The sequence below is a fragment of the Chionomys nivalis genome, chromosome 23 (assembly GCF_950005125.1).
Source record: "Chionomys nivalis chromosome 23, mChiNiv1.1, whole genome shotgun sequence".
Taxonomy (NCBI): domain Eukaryota; kingdom Metazoa; phylum Chordata; class Mammalia; order Rodentia; family Cricetidae; genus Chionomys; species Chionomys nivalis.
Genome location: NC_080108.1, coordinates 2,987,786 through 3,010,842, shown reverse-complemented (window position 1 = coordinate 3,010,842; position 23,057 = coordinate 2,987,786). Strand labels below are relative to the sequence as shown.

The 23,057-nt window shown below is 43.2% G+C and overlaps 1 protein-coding gene across 1 annotated transcript in view; it reads left to right on the top strand.

Moving 5' to 3' along the window:
* Nucleotides 1-1,621: 1,621 nt before the first annotated feature.
* Nucleotides 1,622-23,057, top strand: part of Nars2 (asparaginyl-tRNA synthetase 2, mitochondrial) — a 75,669-nt gene continuing 54,233 nt past the window's right edge. Inside the window, exons 1-5 of the mRNA XM_057756611.1 lie at nucleotides 1,622-1,986; nucleotides 5,962-6,071; nucleotides 7,138-7,258; nucleotides 9,106-9,246; nucleotides 15,677-15,757. Of these exons, the coding sequence (XP_057612594.1) occupies nucleotides 1,846-1,986; nucleotides 5,962-6,071; nucleotides 7,138-7,258; nucleotides 9,106-9,246; nucleotides 15,677-15,757 (594 nt within the window). The 5' untranslated portion in view covers nucleotides 1,622-1,845. The remainder of the gene's footprint in view (nucleotides 1,987-5,961; nucleotides 6,072-7,137; nucleotides 7,259-9,105; nucleotides 9,247-15,676; nucleotides 15,758-23,057) is intronic.

The window sequence follows — 23,057 nt, the reverse complement described above, 5'->3', positions numbered from 1 at the left end:
CAAAGCTAAACCAAGACCAGGTGAACGATCTAAATAGACCTGTTAGTCGCGAAGAATTAGAAATTGTTATCAAAAATCTCCCTTCCAAAAAAAGCCCAGGACCAGATGGTTTCAATGTAGAATTCTACCAGAACTTCCCAGAAGAGCTAATACCTATACTCCTTAATGTATTTCACAATATAGAAACAGAAGAGTCATTGCCAAATTCCTTTTATGATGCTCAGAATTTTCTAACTAAGGGAATTTCTAATCCCTCTGGCTTAAGTAGAGGAAGACTGTCTCTCTGAGTCTCAGACTACAGCTCTTAAAATCCAGCATAGTGAAGAGGAAGAGGAAAGGTGAGACAGAAAACTGATGTGAAGAGAAAATGAGCTTGCTGGTTGTCAGGGGTCTTTGTCTGTCCCACCAGCTAGCTGCCCCCAAATGACACAGATACTTCTTATTAATTATGAAAGCTCAGCCTTAGCTTGGGCTTGTTCCACTAGCTCTTATGACTTAAATCAACCAGCTTTTATTAATCTACGTCTTACCCTGTGGCTTTCCACCTTTCTTTCATTCTGTATGTCCAACTCTCTCCATGTCTGTCGCTCTCTGCACCTTTATTATCTCCTCCTACTTCCTCTCTCTGCCTACACCTCCTGCCTAGCTATGGGCCATTCAGCTCCTTATTAAACCAATCAGCAATACACCTTCACACAGTGTACAATACCCCACAACTACTGCCTGCTGGTTTTGCTTTTTTTATTTTGGAGGCTGGGATATCCAATGTAAATTTATACTTTAAGATAAAAGATACATTTCCATAATATGGAAGGCTACAAATTTCTCTTTTTCCCCCCTTTCTCGAGGTTCTAGAAGTGCCCCCAAAGTACTTTTACTGGGAATATTTTCAAGTTTGTCTAGGGAATAATTTTACAATTCTGCTATTCGCCCTCTCAGCAGCTTCTGACATTCTCTTTTGGCAAAATTCTAACCTTCCTCAAAACTCAGCCATATTATCTCTTTGCCAATCCACTTGCCACACACATAATTAGATCATGCGCTCCTCGATGGATAGGACTACGGTTTTCTTTTCCACCACAAGACACTGTATAGCCGGATAGTTTAGAGCATTTAAACCTAGAGGTTCTGGGTTTAAATCTGACACTTGTATTAAGCTGGTTGGATGACCCGTTCCTGTTATCGGTAAAACGGGCATAACAGCAGTGGCAACTGTAATTCGCCTTTACCTTGACCTCTTACTGTTTAACTAGATAAAGGCATTAATCATGCGTTTTGCTAAGTTATGCAAAATTTAATTTTTGTGTAGACTTAAAACGCAGCCAAATATATGAAAAGGTCCTGATTTTCAGGCCAAACAAAAGCAAGCAAAAGAAGGGAAAAACTTGAAGATTCTGACAGGCAACGCTTGAGTCTCTTCTTTCTCAACAAGGGTGTGTTATGACATCTGATACCACACAACCGTGACTTCAGCAGGCACCCGCCCACCTGGGCTCTTGCCACCACCCCCACCCTGCCCCACGGTGGGCGTGCCAGCTCGGGAACACAATCACGCATGCTCAGCTTCAGACACCACCTCGCGTGATGACGTAAGGGCGCGCCCGGGATGACGTAGCCCAGTGCTGCGTGCTTTTACTCTGGCTGCGCTCTCCGTTAGCTCCGGCGTTGCAGCGCGCAGTCAGCGCCGTGCTCTACGATCGTTGCACCTTCCGGGCTTTCGGGAGCAGGACGCCGAAAAGAGGGCCTGCAGGGACGGCTCGGGGCTGGGGAGGAAGAGCCACGCGAGCGCCTGACCTGCGCGGGTGAAGAGGGCTGCTCCGGTGGACCGGCCGTCCCGGCCACGGCATGCTCGGGGTCCGGCGCCTCCTGGGCGCCCTGCGCCTCTGCTCCTCCGTTTCCTGCCCCAGGCCCCGCGCGTCTGTGAGACTGCGCGTGCGGGACGCCCTCGGGGTGCAGGACGCGAGTGGGGAGCGCGTCTCGGTGCAGGTGGGTGTATGGGAAGGCGGCTGCTGGAGCTTGCTGGGCCCGGCCGCTAGCTTCACTCTGCGCGGTCCTGTCGGACCCAGCGTGGGCAGAGCAGAGTTGGAAATGAAGGCATCGCCAGTGGCCACACTTCTCGGCGACCGTCCTGTGACCCTTTGCAAGTCGTTCTGTCGATTAGGAGTGCGACAAAGAGTTTGACACCGAGGCGTTGCCTGTAAACTTGTCTGTCGGGCAGAAAAGTTTAAGCGAACACGCCCCCCTTTTCTACTTATCTTGTAATAGTCTGGGATGTCTTGGCCTGGTTGTTTGAGAGCAGAATCCTGTCTTCCCGTTTTCCTGTTCACCTGGCTGGTAGGAAACACTAGTTCCAAGTGTGTCAACCATCTTCATTGCAACGCGATGTTGTCACCTACCAAGTTCATAATTGAGCCACCCAGTTACAAACACAAACAAACCACCCCACTCCACTCCCAGTTAAAAAGGTCTCAAAATTTACCATTTGTCTTGAGTACGCTCATAGCTGTCCTGAGTCACAGCTTCATGTCCTTACACATGGGAACCCATGCTTCATCTTTTAGCGACCGTGACTCTTAATCCGAGGCTTCCACAGAAGTTAATACACGAGGAGAAAGAGTGGGATGTTGTAGTCCGACTAACTCAGGGCTGCAGCTGCCTTGTCTAAGTACCTTGTTAGTTATGGGCATGCCACTGCAGTGCTCCCTGCCTCAGTTTCCTCTTATGATAACGGAGATAATACTGGTCTCTATTTCGGAGAGTTCTGAAAATGAAACGTGATAATGGGTACAGGCTGTTTAGACCAGAGGCCTCTGGGTCAATGTTAGCTGCTGTTATTTCTCCTGATAGCATCTGCAGCAACTTTGCTGAGTTCCTCAAAGGGACAGAATAAACCTGGGGTTCAGCAGTTCTTGAATTGCTAAAACACACCGATTGGTCTCTCTTAATATTCTTGATGTTGACCAGTGTGACCAAGCTGTTCCTCCTTTCATTTATTTTGGTTTTATACTTGTTCCATGATCCACATCAAAGTTATCAAAGCCGTTTGCTGTATTCATCGATTAATTTGACATGCACTAATGATATCTTTTGTGTAATGACCCAAAGAAGATTGAAAAATGAACTGAACCTACTGGCCAGGCAACAGCCTTTCCTTTCTCTTCAGTGCTTAGCCCTATAATAAGGAAACTGCCTGCCGCGGAGCACTTGAAATAGGGTCCAAGTGCATGGCGATGTGTTGTACGTGTAAAATACATAATAACGTCGAAGAGTAAAGAAATATAAAAATAATATGAATATACTTTTATATTGATTACATGTAAATGGCATTTGGAGCATAATTGGTTAAATAACATGTTACTCATTACCTATTTTTGTTATTTGTTTGTTTGTTTTCAAAACAGAGTTTCTCTGTAGCTTTGGAGCCTGTCCTGGAACTAGCTCTTGTAGACCAGGCTGGCCTCGAACTCACAGAGATCCGCCTGCCTCTGCCTCCCGAGTGCTGGAATTAAAGGTGTGAGCCACCATCGCCCGGCTCATTATCTATTTTTGGTTTTAATGTAGGAACAAATCTTTTCAAAGATTTAGTTTGTATTTATGTATATGCACATAAATACATATGTACACATGCATTTTTATGCCATGTACATAGGAGTACCTGTGGAGAGCCATAGAGGTGTCAGAACTCCCGGAACTGGAGTTACAAGCAACTGTAAGCTTCCTCGGATGATACTATGAACCAAACTTGGGTCCTCTACAAGAGCAGGAAGTGTTCTTAACCTTGGAGTCATCTCTCTGGCTCTATTTTTTTCTCAAAATTATGTAGCTCACGTGATGTTTTTGTTAGCCTTAGTTTACAGCAGTGCAGTGATTACTAGCAGTGTAAAATAAAGAGCTATAAGGAAACAGGGAGGGAGTTGCTGAACCGTGTGGAGGTCGAGAAGATGTCACCCGCATACGGGGTGTCCTAGAGAATGGTGTCCCCAGGTACAATAACCAATGACTGGGAAATAGCAGCAGGATGTGTTCCCCGGCAGAAGATGGGGAGACTGTAGCATTCCAGGAAAGCTTGAGGATAAGAATGTGAACTTCAGAATAAGAACTGTATTTGAGTTCCAAGTATGCTACCTGATAGTTGGGACCTAGATTATCTTTGACATTTTGTCCCTAAGTCTGCTCATTTCACAAATGGTAATAGTCACTTTACTTAGCTATTGTAAGGATCGGTTAGCATAATACAAAGAGTTAATTTAGGACAGAAGCACATTAAACGTGTTCGCCCTTTACTCTCCAATAAGTAAAAATTAGAGCCTGATGCTTCGGAAATGACCGTGAGCTGAGAATGATGAATGAGGTGAATTGCCATGCCCGTGAAGCCAAAGTGGTTTACACTCCATGCTGTACGCTTTGGCCAGAGATCAAGCACTTCCTAGTTACGTAGTTGTAGATTCAAACTTGAATAATAGTTCATCAGCGGCGTGACTTTCAATAAGTCATTTAACATCCTGGAGCTACCGTTTGCTTGTTTGTAAAAGAGGTATGATAATCGTTAGGACTTTTATAATAAGGAGATGAGGCAGTATATGAAAGAGGGAAACGGGTTTTTTTTTTGAAACTTTTTTTTTTAACATAATACATGTTCAGTAGTTAGTGGATATTCTCTAACTTAAAACGTGTGTCGGAGAGTTATGAGTGCTTGTCACCCTTCTGGAGAACCAGAGTTTTTACCCAGAGCAGCTGAGTTCATTGGCAGAACCTAAATCAGAAGACTCACAACCAGCTGTAAGTTCAGCTCCCCGGAAAGGGATCAAAGATCAAGTGTATCTTTGTCTTTGGAAACGGTGTTCCCTGTTAACTCCTAGCTGGTTAAACTCAAGCTGGGTGTGTAACTGTTACTATGTTAGTAAGCCTCTTGAGTTAGTAAGCATTTGTGCTAGCATGTACCTGTCCTTTAAGGTAAGACTGTCTTTGGAATTGATGTATGGCTATGTGTTCCTAACGAGACTCTCTTTTTATCATGTATTTTTACTTGTTCAGCGTTAGTTTCTGTTCCTGCTGCAGAGCAGATAATACCCAGTCTTTGCTGTGGCAAAGATCACATTTGGAAAATGCTCAAGAGGCTGTTTTTGATAATAATAGTTCCAGTTTTTTCAAATATATTGGTTAACTTACAAAGAACTAATTTTCTGGGGCTGGAGAGATGGCTCAGTGCTTAAGAGTATGTATTGCTCTTCCAGAGGAAAAGGGTTTGATTCCCAGTACCCACGCCAGACTGCTCATAACTGTGTGAAACTCCAGTTCTAGGAGATTGGACACCTTCTCCTGGCACCCCTGTACACATGGCATATACAGACACACACATAATTTTTAGTCTCATAAAAGCCCATAAGAATCAAAAAGAAATAGGTTTCTTCATGACATTTTCATAGAGAGAGAGGCCTTAGCTTCCCAAGTATTGGGATCACAGGTGTATGCTATTTAGCCTCATGAGACTTTTTTAAGTAACTTTTTTTTTTGTATGATAGTTTGTCAGTAGAACAAAATCCCATATGGTATTTCTAGTCTAGTGATCTCTCTGAGAATTTGGCAGGAGAAAGGCACCAACTTGAGAATTTTTTTTTTCTTTTCTTTTTTTTGTAATTGAGGCATGAGGAATGGCTTTGGGAAGCCAATATTAAGGACCCTGTTTATGCTAATTAGGCCCATCACCTTAGTGAAATGCATCCATTTAAAATGAGGAGCTCTGTTAACAAAGGTGGGCCATGAAATAATATCTCACTGTGATAAGAGTCATGTATAAAACTGTATGCACATCCAGGTCAGCCCAAAGCAGGCCATTTTCCGCACTTGGCGTGCCGAGGCAAGATGATGGACATTGTTCTCTCATTTAATCGTTTTGAATGTGTAATGAAAACGTAGAAGTGTTCGGTTTTCAAGCTCACGTTGAAAAATCCTTCTTTGCAGGGATGGGTCCGCTCCGTGAGGTCCCAGAAGGAAGTTCTGTTTCTGCACGTCAATGATGGATCCTCTCTGGAAAGCCTTCAGGTTGTTGCTGATTCAAGCTTTGACAGTAGGTGAGTTTGATTTTTTTATATATATATTTTTTTCCTTGTTCTTTAAAGAGTTCTTCAATTTTTTTTTCCTTTTCTAGTGTTCTCCATTTCCCTAGCTGAGTGTTTTCTTTGCCACCTGAATGATCTTTCTGAGCAGATCTGTGAAAGGGAGCTTTGAAGAAAAATCCAAATAAACTTGGAATCAAGAGCCTTTGAGCTCTGACGTCTTCCCATGCTGATATCTTCCACCTGTGTTTTTCCTCCAGTCATTTTAAAACTACCTGCACCTCCCCTAACCTGCTGTCTTCCAGACCTCGCACATGTTGGCCCCTCTGCTGAAAGAGATACAAAGAGATACTGTCTCATTTGTGGTTGTGGTTTAACATCAGCTGACCTGTGTCCCATGACTGTGACAGGTGCTTCTCTGTGCCCATGGTAGCCTGTGCCCATCTGTCATAGCATGGATACCATTGTTTGGAAATTAACTGTATTCTTATTCAACTCCTTTGACTCTTAACTCTTTGAAGTCAGGAATGATGTATTCAGTGTCTGTCCTGAGCTTCTGTCATGATGCTAGAAAATAGCCAATAATTATTGAATAAATGGAAGGAACTTTTGCGGTCTCATTCATCAGATGTTAAAACTGAGGCCCTTTTGTAACCTCTCTGGAGGTCTTATTGGCTAACTCATATATTAATTTAAACCGTTTCTATTAATCTTTACATTACCATGTGGCTGTGGCTTACTGGGTAAAGTTCTGAGCGTTCTTCTCCAGCGGCTCTATGGCATCTCGCTGACTCCGCCCTTCTTTCTCCCAACATTCAGTTCCATCTTCCCTGCCTACCTAAATTCTGCCCTGCTATTGGTCCAAAGAAGTTTCTTTATTCATTAACGGTAATCCCACATCATCTACTCGTTCCCATTTTAGCACGGAATTTATTTTTAGAGTCCTGGTACAAGAGAGCATCTGCAGATGATTTAACTTAACTATAGATAAATACTTTTGGCATTATACTTCAGTAACATTTTGATTGAAATGTAGGTGATATGTGGTATCTTTTCTGATTGTTGTTTTTTGTTACTATAGAGAATTGACTTTTGGGAGTTCCGTGCAAGTCCAAGGGCAGCTGGTCAAAAGTCTATCCAAAAGGCAGAACGTGGAACTGAAAGCAGAAAAAATTGAGGTTATTGGAAGTTGTGAAGCCAAGGTATGTTTACTGATAATCTGGGGGACTGTTTAGGTTTGATCTAAAATACCAGTGGTCTGTTTACGTCTGTGGAGAAGGTGGTACTTAGAGCAGTTTCATTTGTAATTTCCCTGATCACTGAACAGACCGCTGAACGTAGTGTGAAGTACCGCTATAACAATTCCTTCAACTTCTTGGAGCCATGTATTAATTACGCTGTGCATTTCTGTGCTACCTATCAGGTCTGAAGTTTATCTTCTAGCATTTGAAATCTTGTTTTTGCTATAATTTTAAATATTTAATGAGCAAAATTATTGTCCCTCGGCTTCTGTTGTTTTTATACTTTTGTTTAGTGTTTATTTATTTTAAACTCCTCTCGTTCCTAATCCCAAATCTAAGACCTCCAGCATGTAAATGGATGTATCCCCCACCCCCTGCCCTAGTGCTGCCAAGAATCATACCCCACACCCTGCTTTGGGTAAGTGGTACATCCCTAGCCCCGTCTGAGTGTTACTTAACATTTACAGACGTGAGAGAATCCTGAATCTATACTAATGGGGCCACAGTTTGCCTTTAGTAAATATGGTACTTGTTTCTGTACAACATAAAAAGAAATATTTACCCAAGGCGTAAAGAAGAGAGGAGTCTAGAAGCAGTCCACCCGTGCTGTCCTTTTTAAACTCTGCTGTTATCTTTTCACTGAGACTTCAGGTTCTGTTTGTAAAGAGGTGTGTCTTCTCAATGTCTTGAGTGTGGCCAGACTAGAGATGTTTCCAGATGGAGCCATACTTTCCTCTAATGTTTTCCAAAATTTCTGTGCTAAATGAAAGAAAGTTGTTGTGTCTCCCTCATGCTGTTAGATACCAACAATAGTTGATATGCAATAAGCAACCTAATTGATTATGCTTGTGGCTTCATGACATGGGGAGAGCTAAATACCAACTGTGTGTGTATGATGTTAGGAAAAGCCGTTTATGTCTGTAATGTTTTGAACTCATGTACCCAAGTGGATTATTTGAATAGTTACATGCTAATCTCTTTAATTGTAAGAAACTGACCATGAATGGATAGAAAATTGGTAAATAACAGGCGAGTCTCTGTGGCTTTAAGTAATTTAGCCACTAAATAGTGAAGCTGGCATCCCCCTAACTCTGGTTTACCTGGTAGAAGGAATTGGCTTACAATCCATTCTGTTAAGAAATAAAGAAGGTCTGACTCAATGAATGAAGGTGCTGATCTCAAAGCTTGATGACCCCAAGTTTTATTCCTGGAACCTGCATGGTGGAAGGAGAGAACCAATTCCAAGTTGTGCTCTTATCTCTGAATGGTGTGCTGTGTTTGTGTGCGTGTGTGTGCCTGCGTGTGTGTGTGTGTGTGTGTGTGGTGTGTGGTGCGTGCCTGCGTGTGTGGTGTGTGCATGCATATGTGCACAGATGGTGTGTTTGTGTGCACACAAAAATACATAAGTGAGCCGGGCGGTGGTGGCACACGCCTTTAATCCCAGCACTCGGGAGGCAGAGGCAGGCGGACCTCTGTGAGTTCGAGACCAGCCTGGTCTACAAGAGCTAGTTCCAGGACAGGCTCCAATACCACAGAGAAACCCTGTCTCGAAAAACCAAAAAAAAAAAAAAAAAAATACATATCTGGGTGCATGCACATATGTGTGTTGTGTGCACATGAAAACACATGTAGTTAATAGTTTTTTTAACTTGTTTTTGTTTTTATTAATAAAAAGGGAAGACATCTTAGTTTTGCCCCCAGAACACTACTGTTTTAAGAAATACTCTGGAAACTGGTTCATAAAATGACTTTTGTTGTTTGTTTGGTAGCTTTTTTCCCCTTCTAAACGTCCCCCGTACTCTTGGCAGGCGTTCCCTATAAAATACAAGGAGCGGCATCCCCTGGAGTACCTGAGACAGTACCCTCACCTGCGGTGTAGGACAAACACTCTGGGTTCCATACTGCGGGTCCGCAGTGAAGCCACGGCTGCTATTCATTCCTACTTTAAGGTAAGGTGCTCTGCTTCAGTGTGTGTGTGCGTGTGCATTTGTGCACGTCGTGTGTGTAAGCTGGCCCATGTGTATGCGTGTGTGAGTGCGCGTGCATGTATACATACATGTGTTTGTGTTTTAATGTACAATTTGAATCATTGTCAGCCTGAAGCATTTTCCTGAAAGATCTTATTTGTTGTAAAAACCCGTTATTTTATAAGGAATTAGATGTCACAGACATGTCTGTCTATCTTAATCTATCTTTTCCCTTTTGTCTTTTTCTTGTGTGTGACTTAATAGCGTTATGGAGGAGTAGCTTGCATAGCACACTGTGCAGATTGAAAGTGTGTGGTCTGATGAGTTTCACATGACTGTACCCCTGAAAGCGTCACCACATGAAGGTAGTCAATGCATCTACGATCCTGAAAGTGCGTATGTAATATCTCTTAGGTCACTTTCAGTTTTTAAGTTACTTTCTGTGGAGATAGAATTGCAGGTTGATAGACTTTTATTTCTCTGTGTATGGGTATTTTGCATGCACGTATGTAAATATACTGTGTGCATGCCTGGTGCCTGTGGAAGCTAGAAGAAGATGTCAGATGACCTTGGAACTGGAGTTGCAGACAGCTGTGAGCCACATGTGGGTGCCGGGAATCAAACCCCAGATCCTCTGGAAGAGCAGGTAGTGCTCTTAGCCACTGAGCCACGAAGTCTTACTAAACAGGCAAGGCTTCTCTTGAAGTGACACGTAGCCCAGGCGGCCCCAAACTCAAGCTCTTCTTGCCCCAGCCTCCCAAGTCCTTGTGTTGCAGACGAAGTCCAGATTGTTTAAGGTTGTCACTGTGTCTTCTGCTTGTTCTCTCTGCACTGAAAATCCTGCTTAGCTATTGGCCATTCTACTTTTTATTACACCAATCAGAGTGATAATCTTCACAGTGTACAGAAAGATTGTTCCTCAACAGTTTTTGCTTGTCATGTCTGGAACAGTGCTCAGGGTAGTGATAATTATTCCTAATGGTCTAGGCAAAGCCTCCCTGAGTGTCTACCTAGTACCTCATGAATTGTAAGATTTCTCAGTCTCTCACCAGTGGGAGCATGCAGCCATCATGCAGACACCGGTCCCTGTCTCCTCATTGTATTATTCCTTCCTCAGCCTTGGATAGTTTCTCCTTTCGTACACTGGTCAGTTCTGTACCTGAACCTGCTGCTTTAGGCTCTAGTCGCCTCTCTTCTCGCGTGTCTGCTATTCCGGCCATGACTTGTGGAGTCTCCTGGGCCCCCACCTTCCTTCCTCCTTTCTGCGCTGTGTCCAGGACCTCACTGTCGTAAGCATGCTTATTTCTCATAACCCACAGGTCGCCCACGGCCTTAGTTCACGGTTTCATACGGTTGTCCAGTTTTTACTGTTTGTTTTGTGCTTGTTCAGAAAAGAGGGTAAATCTAATCTCTGCTTCCGTATTTTGGTCATCAGTGGGAGGCCACCAAAGGCCAGCTGTGATTCAGCAGATACGGCCCATGCTGTTTTCCCACGTCACTACTTGAGCCTATGCTGGCGCACAGAAGCCGTGCAACACCAGCCTCCTGGGCGTGCCCGAAGGCGTGTGGTTTCTTTCAGCCTGTTCTCGTCACAGGGAGACGGTGTGATTTTTGAAAGGTCTGCTTTTCTGAAAGACCACCCAAGAACATCGTAGATTGAAGGCACATAGCTTTAATTAAACAAGAAAAATAAATTATAATATGCAGCTTTATCCCATTATAGTTTGAAAGAGTCCATTTACCCATGATCCCACATATTTCTTTCATATGAACTTGACACACAGATAGACTCTCTTTAGAGCTAAAAAGAAAAGGTTTGGTTTTGTTTCCTTCCTGACTTTCAACAGAGAAAAGGGGCCTGCTTTAATTCTTTTCTCTTTTTAAAATTTTTTTCATTTTTTTTAAAATTGATTTTATTGAGCTGTCCATTTTTCTACTCTCCACTCCCCTCCCTTCCTCCCCCTCCCCTTCTACCCTCTCCTATGGCCCCCATGCTCCCAGTTTACTCTGGAGAACTTGTTCTTTTTTCTCCTTCTTATGTAGAACCATGTATGTCTCTCTTAGGGTCCCCTTTGTTGTCTAGGTTCTCTGGGGTTGTAAATTGTAGGCTGTTTTTTCTTTGCTTTATGTCTGAGAGTCACTTATGAATATACATATTATATTTGTCTTTCTGGGTCTGGGTTACCTCATTCAGTATGGTTTTTTTCTTAAATCCATCCATTTGCCTGCAGATTCCAAGAGGTTATTATTTTTTTTTTTACCGCTGAGTTGTACTCCATTGTGTAAATGTACCACATTTTCCTTATCCATTCCTCTGTTGAGGGGCATCTAGGTTGTTTTCAGGTTCTGGCTATGACGAATAATACTGCTATGAACATAGTTGAGCACATGTCCTTGTGGTACGATTGAGCTTCCTTTGGGTAAATACCCAAAAGTGGTATTTCTGGGACCTGATGTAGATCGTTTCCTAATTTTCAGGGTTGGTGAAGATCTTTTCCCATTCTGTAGGCTGCTGCTTTGTCTTGTTGACCATGTCCTTTGCTTTACAGAAACTTCTCAGCTTCAGGAGGTCCCATTTATTAATTGTTTCTCTCAGTGTCTGTGCTGCTGGGGTTGTATTTAGGAAGTGGTCTCCTGTGCCAATGCGTTTAAGTGTACTTCCCACTTTCTCTTCTATGAGGTTCAGTGTGGTTCAACCTGCTTTTATTCTGAAATAGTTTTATACGTTTTGGCCACTAGATGGTGGTATTGCCAATCCATTGACAAGTAAATTTTACCTCCATTTATGTATTTATTTCAAGCTTTTACAAATATGAAAACAATTTAAAATATAAAGCAAAGTATAAAACCTGAAATAAGAAAATAATCAAGATGAATTAAAAATTATAAACATTTATGCGTTTGATAATAATTTTAGCATTAATGCAGTGGTTATAAAATAAAGATACTTTTTAAAAAGTACAAATTTACTTTTTAGTCTTTTAAAAAACATCCTTTATGTGTATGGGTGTTTTGCATGGAGGTATGTCTATGCCACACATGCATTCGGGGGCCGGTATACGCCAGAGAGGGCTTCAGATCCCTGGGAACTGGAATTAATAGGTAATTGTGAACCACCGTGTAGGTGCTGTGACTCGAACCCAGGTCCTCTGGAAGAATAAGCATGTTCTTAACGCTGAACCATCTCTCCAGCCTCTTTTAAATTTTTAATCATATTTAAAAATATAATGCCAGCCGGGCAATGGTGGCACACGTCTTTAATCCCAGCATTCAGGAGGCAGAGACAGGTGGATTTCTGTGAGTTCGAGAACAACCTGGTCTACAGGTGCCAGTTCCAGGACAGGCTCCAAAAGCAATAGAGAAACCCTGTCTCAAAAAGCCAATGTAATAATTATATATAGCCCATGTTTCATTCTGTGGTGTCTTCTTGTGTATGTGAAAATTAGGATTGTGTATTTCAAGAAGTTACTAGAACCAGAGTGTGGTGGTTCATGACTAATCCCTGTCCTCCGGAGTCTGAGGCAGGAGGATTGCCATAAGTTAGAGTTAGTGATTTGCACTTCAGTCAGGACTACATTGTAAGACTGTGTCTCAAGAATCAACAAAAAGTCTTTTGTTGCACTTACAATTAACAGTTACATATTACCTAGTATTTGCTATTGTTTCTTCGGTTTATTACTGTAGGCTCCTTAAAAGATGTTCAAATTTTCATAAATTCCAGACCTATGAAACATTTATTAATATGGTAAAGATGGGATTTAGGTAGTATTTTAAGCTAGGGTATTATGACCGCTATCTTTTGGTTTGATTATAAAAAATTATTTTTGGTAGTAGATGGGGCTCTCGCTCTATTGGTAGAGTAAGCAGGGCATGGTGGAGTGTATGCCTGAAATCCATTCATGAGCTGGAGACAGGAAAATCAGGAGTTCAAGTCATCTTCCACTACATTAGCAAATTTGAGACAAGCCTGGGTTACATGAGACTCTAGCTTTAAAAGTGAAAATTAAAAGCATGGATTTTACATAGTCACACAATCCCAGTGAACATAACTTGATTTGTTCATAGATTGCTCTTGTTGTGTTCTAAACCTCAGCTCGACTCCTCAAAGGATAAACCCTTTAGAAGAGCCAAGTTTCTCACACAGCTGAAGATTCTCTGGGTTTATCTAGAATGGAATTTGTTATTTCCTTGTCCTCCTCAAGTCCACAACAGACAAGACTGTCTCTCTGAGTTTCAGGGGTGTCCCCTCTGACGGCGCGTCCAGAGCCTGCAGCCGAACACGGTAGTCCCTGGCCCGGTCTGCAGCCGCTGGCAGTGTAAAGCAGGGTGTTAGTCACAGGCTTTCTCTCGTTCCCTCTTCCGGTCACTCTTATTGCCAGTGGTGTGCCGGTGATTGGAATTCCTCTCTCGTTTCTGCCTTGGTTGATGAGGATTAAATAATAGCAGCTACTTTAGTTTTGTGTAAAGAAAAATGTGGTCCTGTTAGTCTTCTACAGTGGGGGTTGGTATGTGAGGGCTACGTTTGGGGCACTAAGAACCTTGTAACGTACCTGGTTCTGAAATGCGCATCAATATCCAGAGAGATTTCTGACGCAGTGAGATGTCTGCTCATTTCCAGGCCTCTCTCCGGCTGTCCCATCTCTTCCTAGGGTCCTTTTGTTGTGGGATGGGAGGCAGACGTTGGCGTGGTCCAGCTCTCCTTGGCTTTCTTTCCATCTCATCTGTGTCTTCCTCTCCCACCGTGATTATTTTTTTCCAGACTTTCTTGCACTGCCTTTTGTTCTTCCTTCGCGTGTTCTCCTTTCAGCCTTTGATGGCGTTGTGGACTTTGATAAGCTTTGATAGCAGCATTCAAATTTAAGAAGCCGATGGCCTCTTGGCAGAGTTGATGTTTTGATTTTGTTTCTGAAGTCTGTTATCTCCCTCCCATCAGCAGTGCTGTTTCAGGCGGTCCTCCACCAGGCGGTCCTCCTCAGGCGGTCCTCCACCAGACCCAGGGCTGGCAGCTATCCTCACGTTTCTTCTCTCCACCCTCGTTTCCTTTGGATTTTTCACTTCCCTTTTTTGTTTACTGTGCTCATGCTTCGTTGCCTGCATTTATGTGGAATAAATGATTCATGTCCAGAATTCTTAGTTTATACGAAGTAAGTTTTATGCAGTAACCATATTGACTGAATTTCATCATAACATGCCGTGTGCAGCCCCTCTCGGCCTGCTGCTTTCAGGTTAGCTGCATATTGGGATAATTTCTGGGAGTCATAATTTGTAGTTTGAATGTTTAACCAGTCTTTACCTGGTTGTTGATTAAATAATATCTTTTGCAGTCAGAACGCTTGAATTCAGAGAGGGTCATACTTGGAAGGTCGCCCTCTGATTATGCCTAAAGATGTTTTTATAGTCTACCAGTGATAGGCAGAACCTAGCAGGGATGCAAATGTATGAATTTATCGTATTGATTTCAAGGCTGAGATTCTGCATTAAGTATATAGCTTTCTGCCTGTGTGCTGTAAATTCACTTTCAGCTACCTGTGCTCCCGTCCTGCCACATCTATTGTGAACCTAACCTTTTGCCTACATGCATAGTCAGAATGAAAGAAGCATAATCTTGAAGCTGATGGGTTATTTCAATCCTGCTGGCAGCAGCTTTTGTGGTTCACTAATGGGAAAGTTGCAGACTTTTGATCGGAAGGACTGCCGTTGGCGCCTCAGTGATGGATGGGCTCGCTGCTGCTCAGAGTACTCTTCAGGCACAGGAAGTACACTCACTGCCTGTGTCATGTGCAGCGCATCTTGCGGTCGGCTGGCGGACAGAGACGTCTCCCTCTTCCCATTTCCTTCTTTAGTTCCTGTTTATCCGCCTCGGTTTTCTCCTTTTTGATGGTTCGTTACTGCCAAGGTTTCATTTCAAGATAACTTCGTATTGTTAACTTAGCGTTCCTTGAGCAGTGCGGGCAGCATCACCCCACACTAGCCCCGGTGAATGTGTGCTCCTTGGACCTTCCTCAGTATATTAGGGATGTGGGCAGAAGAAATAGTGTTAGAGAGAGAGAGAAAGGGCTTCTGTTCCATCCCCGGCTCAGCTGCTGACGAGTTGTCTAACTTGGAAATTCATGAACTCTCTCTGCGACAGGGTCTGCTTATTTTTTAAATGAAGTAGTTAGACAAGATATATTTGAGTGTGTTCCATATTTAACATTTTGTATGCTTCTATGCATAATAAAACATTCAGCTGGCCAGGTGCAATGTTGTATGGAAGCTGAGACAGGAGGATCAGGAATTCAAGGTTTGCCAAGGACATAGCAAACCCCTCCCAAACACCCACAGGCAAACGTCCATTTTAATAGTAGAAGGCAGCAGGCCTTCTTGGAATTGCTTCACGTGCAAACTAGTAAGGAGTTTTCCTCTCTTCCAGAACAATGGCTTCGTGCACATTCACACCCCGGTCATCACATCCAACGACTGCGAGGGTGCTGGAGAGCTTTTCCAGGTGGAGGTAAGCTGTATTCCCGTTATCGCTGCCTGACACTTTTCTCTAAGGATTTGCTTGAAATTTAATAATGCGTTTGTGGACTGAAGACCATGGCTGGCGCCTGAAGTTGTCAATAGTAATCCTTGAAAAACATTCACACTGCTCTGATCACTTCCATTTCCCGCTGATCCAGCCCCATGATTCCACTGTGACTACAAGAGATGAATTTTAATTTAGCATTCTGTTTACTTTTTCATGGAGCATATGTGTCTATGAAATCAGAAGGAAGACTTTGGAGGAGGAAAGCAGGGCTGGGGAGTGGCAGGAAAGAGAAGGGCTGTAAATAAGAACAAAGTATAATATAGATGTATGAAATGTCACAGTCACACCCATTTCTGTGTGTGCTAATCAAAAAATTAATGGTTGAACAAAATAGAAAAGTGTGCAAGTAAAGAAACCAGATTTGTAAAGTAGATTTTTTCCTGGGAAATGAAGCACTCCCTGAGATGCTTTGTTGTCTCTCGATCTGTATTTTCCTATTGAGTGCATTTCCCTGACATACTCCCCTACCCTCTCCTCCTCTGCTCCCCCATTGTCCCTTGTGTTCCCTTGCACAGTTCTGCTTCTGCTTTCCAGTCACATATACATACCTAATTTTATGCATTTATATAAAATCCGGAAACCAATAACGAGAGCAAATGTGATATTTGTCTTTCTTAGGTAGACTTATCATGAAAGCTTTGCTTGCATCAATTTTTTCCTGCAAATGGCATCTTTGTTCTTTATGGGCTGGGAAATTAGCTCACTTGCTAGGATGCTCGCCAGAGCCTCAGTTGGGTTCAGTTCCCAGCGTCTCAATCAGGGTGTGGTGCTGTTCATACTTCCAGCACTGGGAGGTGGAAGCCGTAGGATCAGAAGTCTTGGTGACCTTCAGCTGCATGGCAAGTTCAGAACTAGCCTGGGTTACATACAGTCTGTCTTAACGAACTTGCACTGGGCATATATGCCACGTTTGATGGTGAGCACTTAGTGGTTCTGCAGCTTGGCTGTGAGAGTAATGTTGCAGACATTTCTCCGAGGCTGACTTGAGGTCTCTCGGGTAAATACCTAGGAATGATATATTTAGGTTATGTGGTAGATTCGGTTTTGATGTTTTTGAGGAACTTTTGTAGGGATTTCCTTCGTGGCCAGACTAGTTCACACTGTCAACAGCAGGGTGTGAAGGTTCTCTTTTGTCCCCATCCTTGATAGCATGGCTTGTTGCTTCTTAGGGACTGCCATTCTAACGGGGGAGGTGGAATCTCAGTGGAGTTTTAATCTGTATTACTAGGCTAGCGAGGATGAACTTGGGTTTCATATGCGTATTGGCCATTTTTGCTTCACCTTTTCAGAACCATCTTGTCTGTTTGTCTCATTAGACCTCTTATCAGTTGGTGCAGTGGGTTTGATTGAGGATGCCCTCTCCCCTCCCCCTCTCATAAATTTGAGTACTTGGTTAGGAGGGAATGGCGCTATTTGAAGGATCAGGAAGTGTGGCCTTGTTACAGGAAGTGTGTCACTGGGGCTGGGCTTTGAAGTTTCTAGGGTCCTAGCCAGGCCGTGTCTCTCTCTTGTGCTGGTGGCACACCAGATGTTGAACTCTCAGCTACTTCTCCAGTACCATGTCTGCCTGCATGCCACCATGCTCACCGCCGTGAAGATAATGGACTAAAAAATGCTTTCTTTTATAAGAGTTGCTGTGGTCACGGTGTCTCTTCACAGCTAGAACACTGACTAAGACAGTTGGGTTGATGCTTGGTACTTTGTTGTCGTTGTTTAGTTCTTTGTGTATTCTAGGTATTAATCTTCTATTGGATGCATAGATAGCAAGGCCTTTCTCCTATTCCAAGGCATTATCTTCACACAGTTGTATCTTTTGCTGTACAGAAGCTTTCTAATTTCATGAGCTCTCCCTTGCCAAATGTTAGCATAATTTCCTGAGCTACCAGAAAGTCCTGGCCTATACCTGTATCTTGAAGCGTTTTCTGTACTTATTTCTCTTGATAGTTTCAGACTTTCCGTCTTACATTAGGGTCTCCTGTCCATTTGGAGTAGATTTTTATACAGGGTATTCAGGTCCATCCTTCTGCATGTGGATATCCAATGCTCCTAGTGCCATATGTCAAAGAAGCTATATTTTTTCCAGTGGATAATTTTGTTGGACATCTCTGTTAAAAAGCAAATGGTAGTAGTTGTGAAGGCTTAATATCTAAATTCTCTATTTTATTCCATTGATCTGTGTATCTATCCTTTGCCAGTTCTGTGCTGATATTATTAGTTAATACCATGGCTCTAAAACATAACTTGAAGTCACGTGAGGAGAGTGATACTTGTAACAGCATTCGTGTGTGTTGAGGTACACTGTGTGTACATAGTTCTGTGGGAGTATTCACGTGAACATTCAAGTTCACATGTGTGCATGTGGAGGCCAGAGGTCAGCATCAGGTCTCTTCTTCCATCTCTTTCTGTCTGATTTTTTTCAGACAAGGTCTCTTGCTAAGCCTGGAGTTCATCATTTAGACTAGGCTTCCAGGTGGCCAGTGAGTTCCAGGAATCCACCTGCCCGCCAGCGCCCTTTCCAGTGCTTAGGGTACAGATGTGTGCACTGCCCCTCGCTTGTATGTAGGTTCTAGATACCCAGACTCTGACCCCATACTGCACACCAGACACGTTGGTTACCTGCTGTCTTTCTCTCTGTTCAGGTTTGCTTGGCTGTCTGGCATCTTTTGTGCTTCTTTAGGAATCTCAAGAGTATTTTATCTATTTTAGTATAATGGCATTGGGATTTTTATGAGAATTTCATTGGTTCTATAGATTGATTTTGGTAAAATAGCCATTTTCACAATGTGACTTCTTCCAATCAGTGAATGTGGAATATTTCTACCTTCTGGTGTGTAAGTTTTCATTGTCATCTTTAATTTCCTTAGGTTTACTCCAAGGGTTTTTGTTTGTTTTTGCATTTTAAGGCAGTTGTGAGCAACATTGTTTCCCTGATTTAGTTTTCAATATTTGTCATTGATATATATAGGAAGGCTTCAGGTTTCTGTATCTTAGTTTTGTAGCCTGCCACTTGGCTGAGAGTGTTTACTATATCCAAGAGTTGTCTGGTGGCCATTAGGATCTCTGTGGTGATTAAAATAAGAAATGTCCCCCAAATGTCCCCTTAGGCTCAGGGGTTTGAGCACTTCCTCCCCAGAGGGCAGGACTATCTGGAGAAGTATGGGAGGTGAGGCCCTGCTGGAGGAAGTATGTCACTGGGGGCGGGCTTTGGGAGAGAGAGCTTTGCCCAGTGTCCAGCTCCTTTTCTCTGTGCTGTGGGAGAAGATGTCATCTCTCACGTTCCGTCTGCTGTCGTGTTTCTCATCACAGTGGATTCTCGGCCCTCTGCAGTCATGAGCCGAATAAACTCTTTCTCCCGTAAGTCATTTTTCTTTTTTTTTGCCACAGTGTTTTATCACAGCAATGAAAGTAACTAGTACAGTTCTGATGTATGGAATCACGTCATCTGCAAATAAGGATGCTTTGGCCTCTTCTTATTCAGATCTTCTTTTGCTTTTTCCCCCCTCTTGTCTCATTGTTCTGGTTAAGATGTGAAGACCTTTAGTTTGTCTCACGTGTATGAGTGTTGCCTTCATGTATGTATGTGTACCTCCTGCATGCCTGAAACCTGTGAACACCAAACAAGAGCTGCAGATACCAGAACTGGACTTTGAGATCCATGTGAGCGCTCATGTAGGTGCTGTTAGCTAAACCTGCTTTCTCTGCAAGAGCCGTGAGCGCTCTTTACCTCTAGGCTCCCTCTCTCCAGCCCCAAGTTCTTCTGAGTGAGCCTGCCCACACTGCAGGTAGAAATCATGATACATTATCAGAACAGGCCATTCTTGTGTCTACATTCATGTAATTCCAGCACTCGATGACTAAAGCAGGAGTACTGTGCATTAGGGCATAGCAAGACCCGGCCCAGAATACAGTGGAGTGGGGTCCTCGCCCTGCTTCTCTTACACGCGGCCAGTTGAGAGCCATGCATTTGCCGACTTAGCTGTCACACATGATGACTTAGTGGTGGACGGACATGGAGAACTGTGTGTCGTTGCATCACATTTGTGTTCCTGGTGTTTATTTACTGACTTTTTTATGCCCAAAAGATGCTTTATTGTACGTTTGTTTGATTCTGCCGACTGACAAGATCTGTGCTTTCTGACTCCTAGCAGCTCTTCCTCGTTAACATTATCAGAGAGGTCACTGTAAGACACCGTCTTCACCTGTTGACGTCATTATTAAAAATAAGAATCAAATGTTTTCCTTCATACAAAAGGTGAAGAAATCTTGATGATAATTAACTTTCTGGTTTGTTGTTGTTGATTTGTTTGTTTTTGAGACAGGGTTTCTCTGTGTAGCTCTGGCCATACTCCCTATGAAGACCAAGCTGGCCTCGAACTCGCCACCTGCCCCTGCCTCTTGAGTGCTGGGATTAAAGGCATGCGCCACCACCACCCGGCTATACTTAGCTTTTTTGGAAAAAGCAAAATAAAAATGACTTGAGAGTCAAGGGAGGTATAGTGTTTCTGTAATGCCAGTACTTGAAAAAAAAAAAAAAAGACTTGTTGAACATTTGAAATGAAAGTGTTAGCATCTGTATGTATGAATTCAAAGAAAGCAGCAAATAAAAAAGACAAGAGTTGATTTTTAAAAAATGGTCTTCTACAGCACTCGGGAGGCAGAGACAGGCGGATCTTTGTGAGTTTGAGGCCAGCCTGGTCTACAAGAGCTAATTCCAGGACAGGCTCCGTAGCTACAGAGAAACCCTGTCTCGAAAAACCAAAAAGAAAAAAAAAAAATGGTCTTCTAGTTGTTCTTCTCCTTTTCTTAGTATTCTGAATGTGAACTGAAAAAACAATCCATCTTAAATACACATCATAATCCCTTAGTCTAAACCACTTAATGGTTTCAAAGGTGCAGATTAAAAGAACCGGTACAAATAAGAAGGGAACTTTTAGAGGTACTCAGACAAGTTGAAAGCTGTCTTGAACTTTAGTGGCGCATTTGGAGATAACCAGAGATTTCTCTTAGGCAGATCTGGTAGATTCCATCGTGTGCCTTCTGACCTGTAAATAACTCAAGAAGGCAGATCACCAGGTGAGTCTGACTAAGAAGAGGAGAATATATTTCTAAAGCTGAACAAGGGAGAAGTGTTCTGTGATCATGTATGTTATTTCAGGACCAGACACGGGAACTTTACATAGTGCAATCTGCCCTGGCTGTCGAGTCCCCCAAAGACTTGCGCTTGAGCTGACTGCTGCTGTAGGCCCGCAGTCCGTCCAGCAGGCCAGGTCTCACCAGTCTGTCTTCTTGTGCTGCCTCCATTACTTGCAGAAGTTCAGCTGCTAAGGCGTGACCTGCAGACCCTGTTGTCTGGACCTTGTGGCACTCTGTCCTCCAGGATTCCTTGTCAGTCTCCTCCTAGCTGCTGCTTCAAGCACATGGTGCAAATCTTGGCATCTACTTTTAAAGGGGAGTGGAGTTTGCTATTTAAATTCTTGCCTTTTTTTAATGAGCGCCCTTTATACCTCGGCCCCCACTGCCCTTGACAATATTGAAATATTCCTAAGCATTTAAAGATAATAATACATAGTCACACTGGTTTGAGGGCAACATTGAGTGGCCTTGAGAAATCAAAGTAAGAATATGTACCCAGTCCTCGTGGAGAAGTGGGTGCCTGCTCCACTGTTGTAGTTTATTTCTTTCTGTCGTCTCTATTGCCTGTACGAAAGTTTTAAGGCTGTGTATTTGTTAAGATTTGGGGACAGCTACATACATATGTAAGAAGCTGTGTTCAAGGCATTCATTTTCTATTCAGCACACATCGGATGCCATCTGTGTTCAAGATGCTGTGCTAAATGTCGCAGAGGAGCTGATATTGCAGTTGAGGCTCTGGCCCGTGCACCGGTGCTTTGGCAGGAAGCGATGAAGGAAGGAGCATGCTTTTTATTCATCCTTGATATTTATTTTATACTATTTGTTTGTATCTTTTTCCTGTTTGGTCCCAACTGAATTCAAAACCGTATTTGACCTTCACAATGCTGGCGCATCCGGGGATGGTCCCCAGTTTAGGATGAATCTATTTGGAATGTTTCAGCTGCAAAAAGTGATAAGTTCAACTGAAATGTAACTTTGGTTTTGCCTTGCTGGGAATTAAACCTAAGTCCTGAACACGGTACAGAGAAGCACTCTACCAGTGAACCCTCAGCCCAGAAATCGTATTCTTGAAATTTCGTCTTGTTCTGGGCTAATCGTATGTGACAGGAATGTTTTCTCGTGCTGCTAGGAAAGAACGAACGAGCCACAGCTACCATCAGCCCCATGCTCCTCGAGGTACACCAACACTTCAGTGTGGTGTGTCGCTAAGTGTTTTTCAGTATTTAATATTTTCAGTTGATGAGGGACTTAACAGGATGCAGTCCCACCGCAACTCCAGAAGCAGCTGTGGTTTGTCTCTGAAAAGATAAAAGAGATTGAGGTATGAATTTGGGGCTGCGGCATACTAAAAGTAGATCAGAGAATGCGGTGAAACTGTGGTGTTTCTACAGTTGAGGTCACGGTGTTACCGACTATAGGTGATAGGGGATCTCAGGCAAAATTAGGCCAGTGTTGATTGAGAAGATAGAAGAAGCTCCGCGGCCTGAAGAGAGGCCCAGCAGTTTAGAGTCCTCGGGCATCTTGCAGAAGACCCAGGCTCAGCTCCAGTACCCACATGGCAGCTCACAACTGCCCGAAACTCCAGCTCCCGTTTCTGGCCTTTGGCGTTGTCTGCATGCAGGTGACGTGCGTACGCTTCAGACACACGTAAATGAAAAATAAATCTTAAGGAAGTTCTTAGATGACCGCGTGACTCAGCTGCCTCAGGAAGGCATTCGGGGAAAGGGACAGGGCAAGAAGACTTAGAGAAGTGAACGGAGTGGGGGCTTTTGACTCCAAGTAAACACGGGAGAAGGTGCCTATCGATGAATTACAGAGGATAGAGATAGATAGCTTTAGGGATGAGGAAAAAGAGCAGGAGCTGTGTGTGCGCGTGCATGTGTTGTTTTTAAATGGGGTGTGTGTGTGTGTGTGTGTTTAAATGTTTTATTGTGACTGAAGGCAGCTGAGTTGGAGAATTCCTGTTTAGCAAACACAGAGTTTGGGGCTCAGTTTGGATGGAGGCAGGAGAATCAGAGTTTAAAGTCATCCTCACAATATAGCAAGTTTGAGGACAGACTGAGCTACATGAGACCTGTCTCAAACAAAG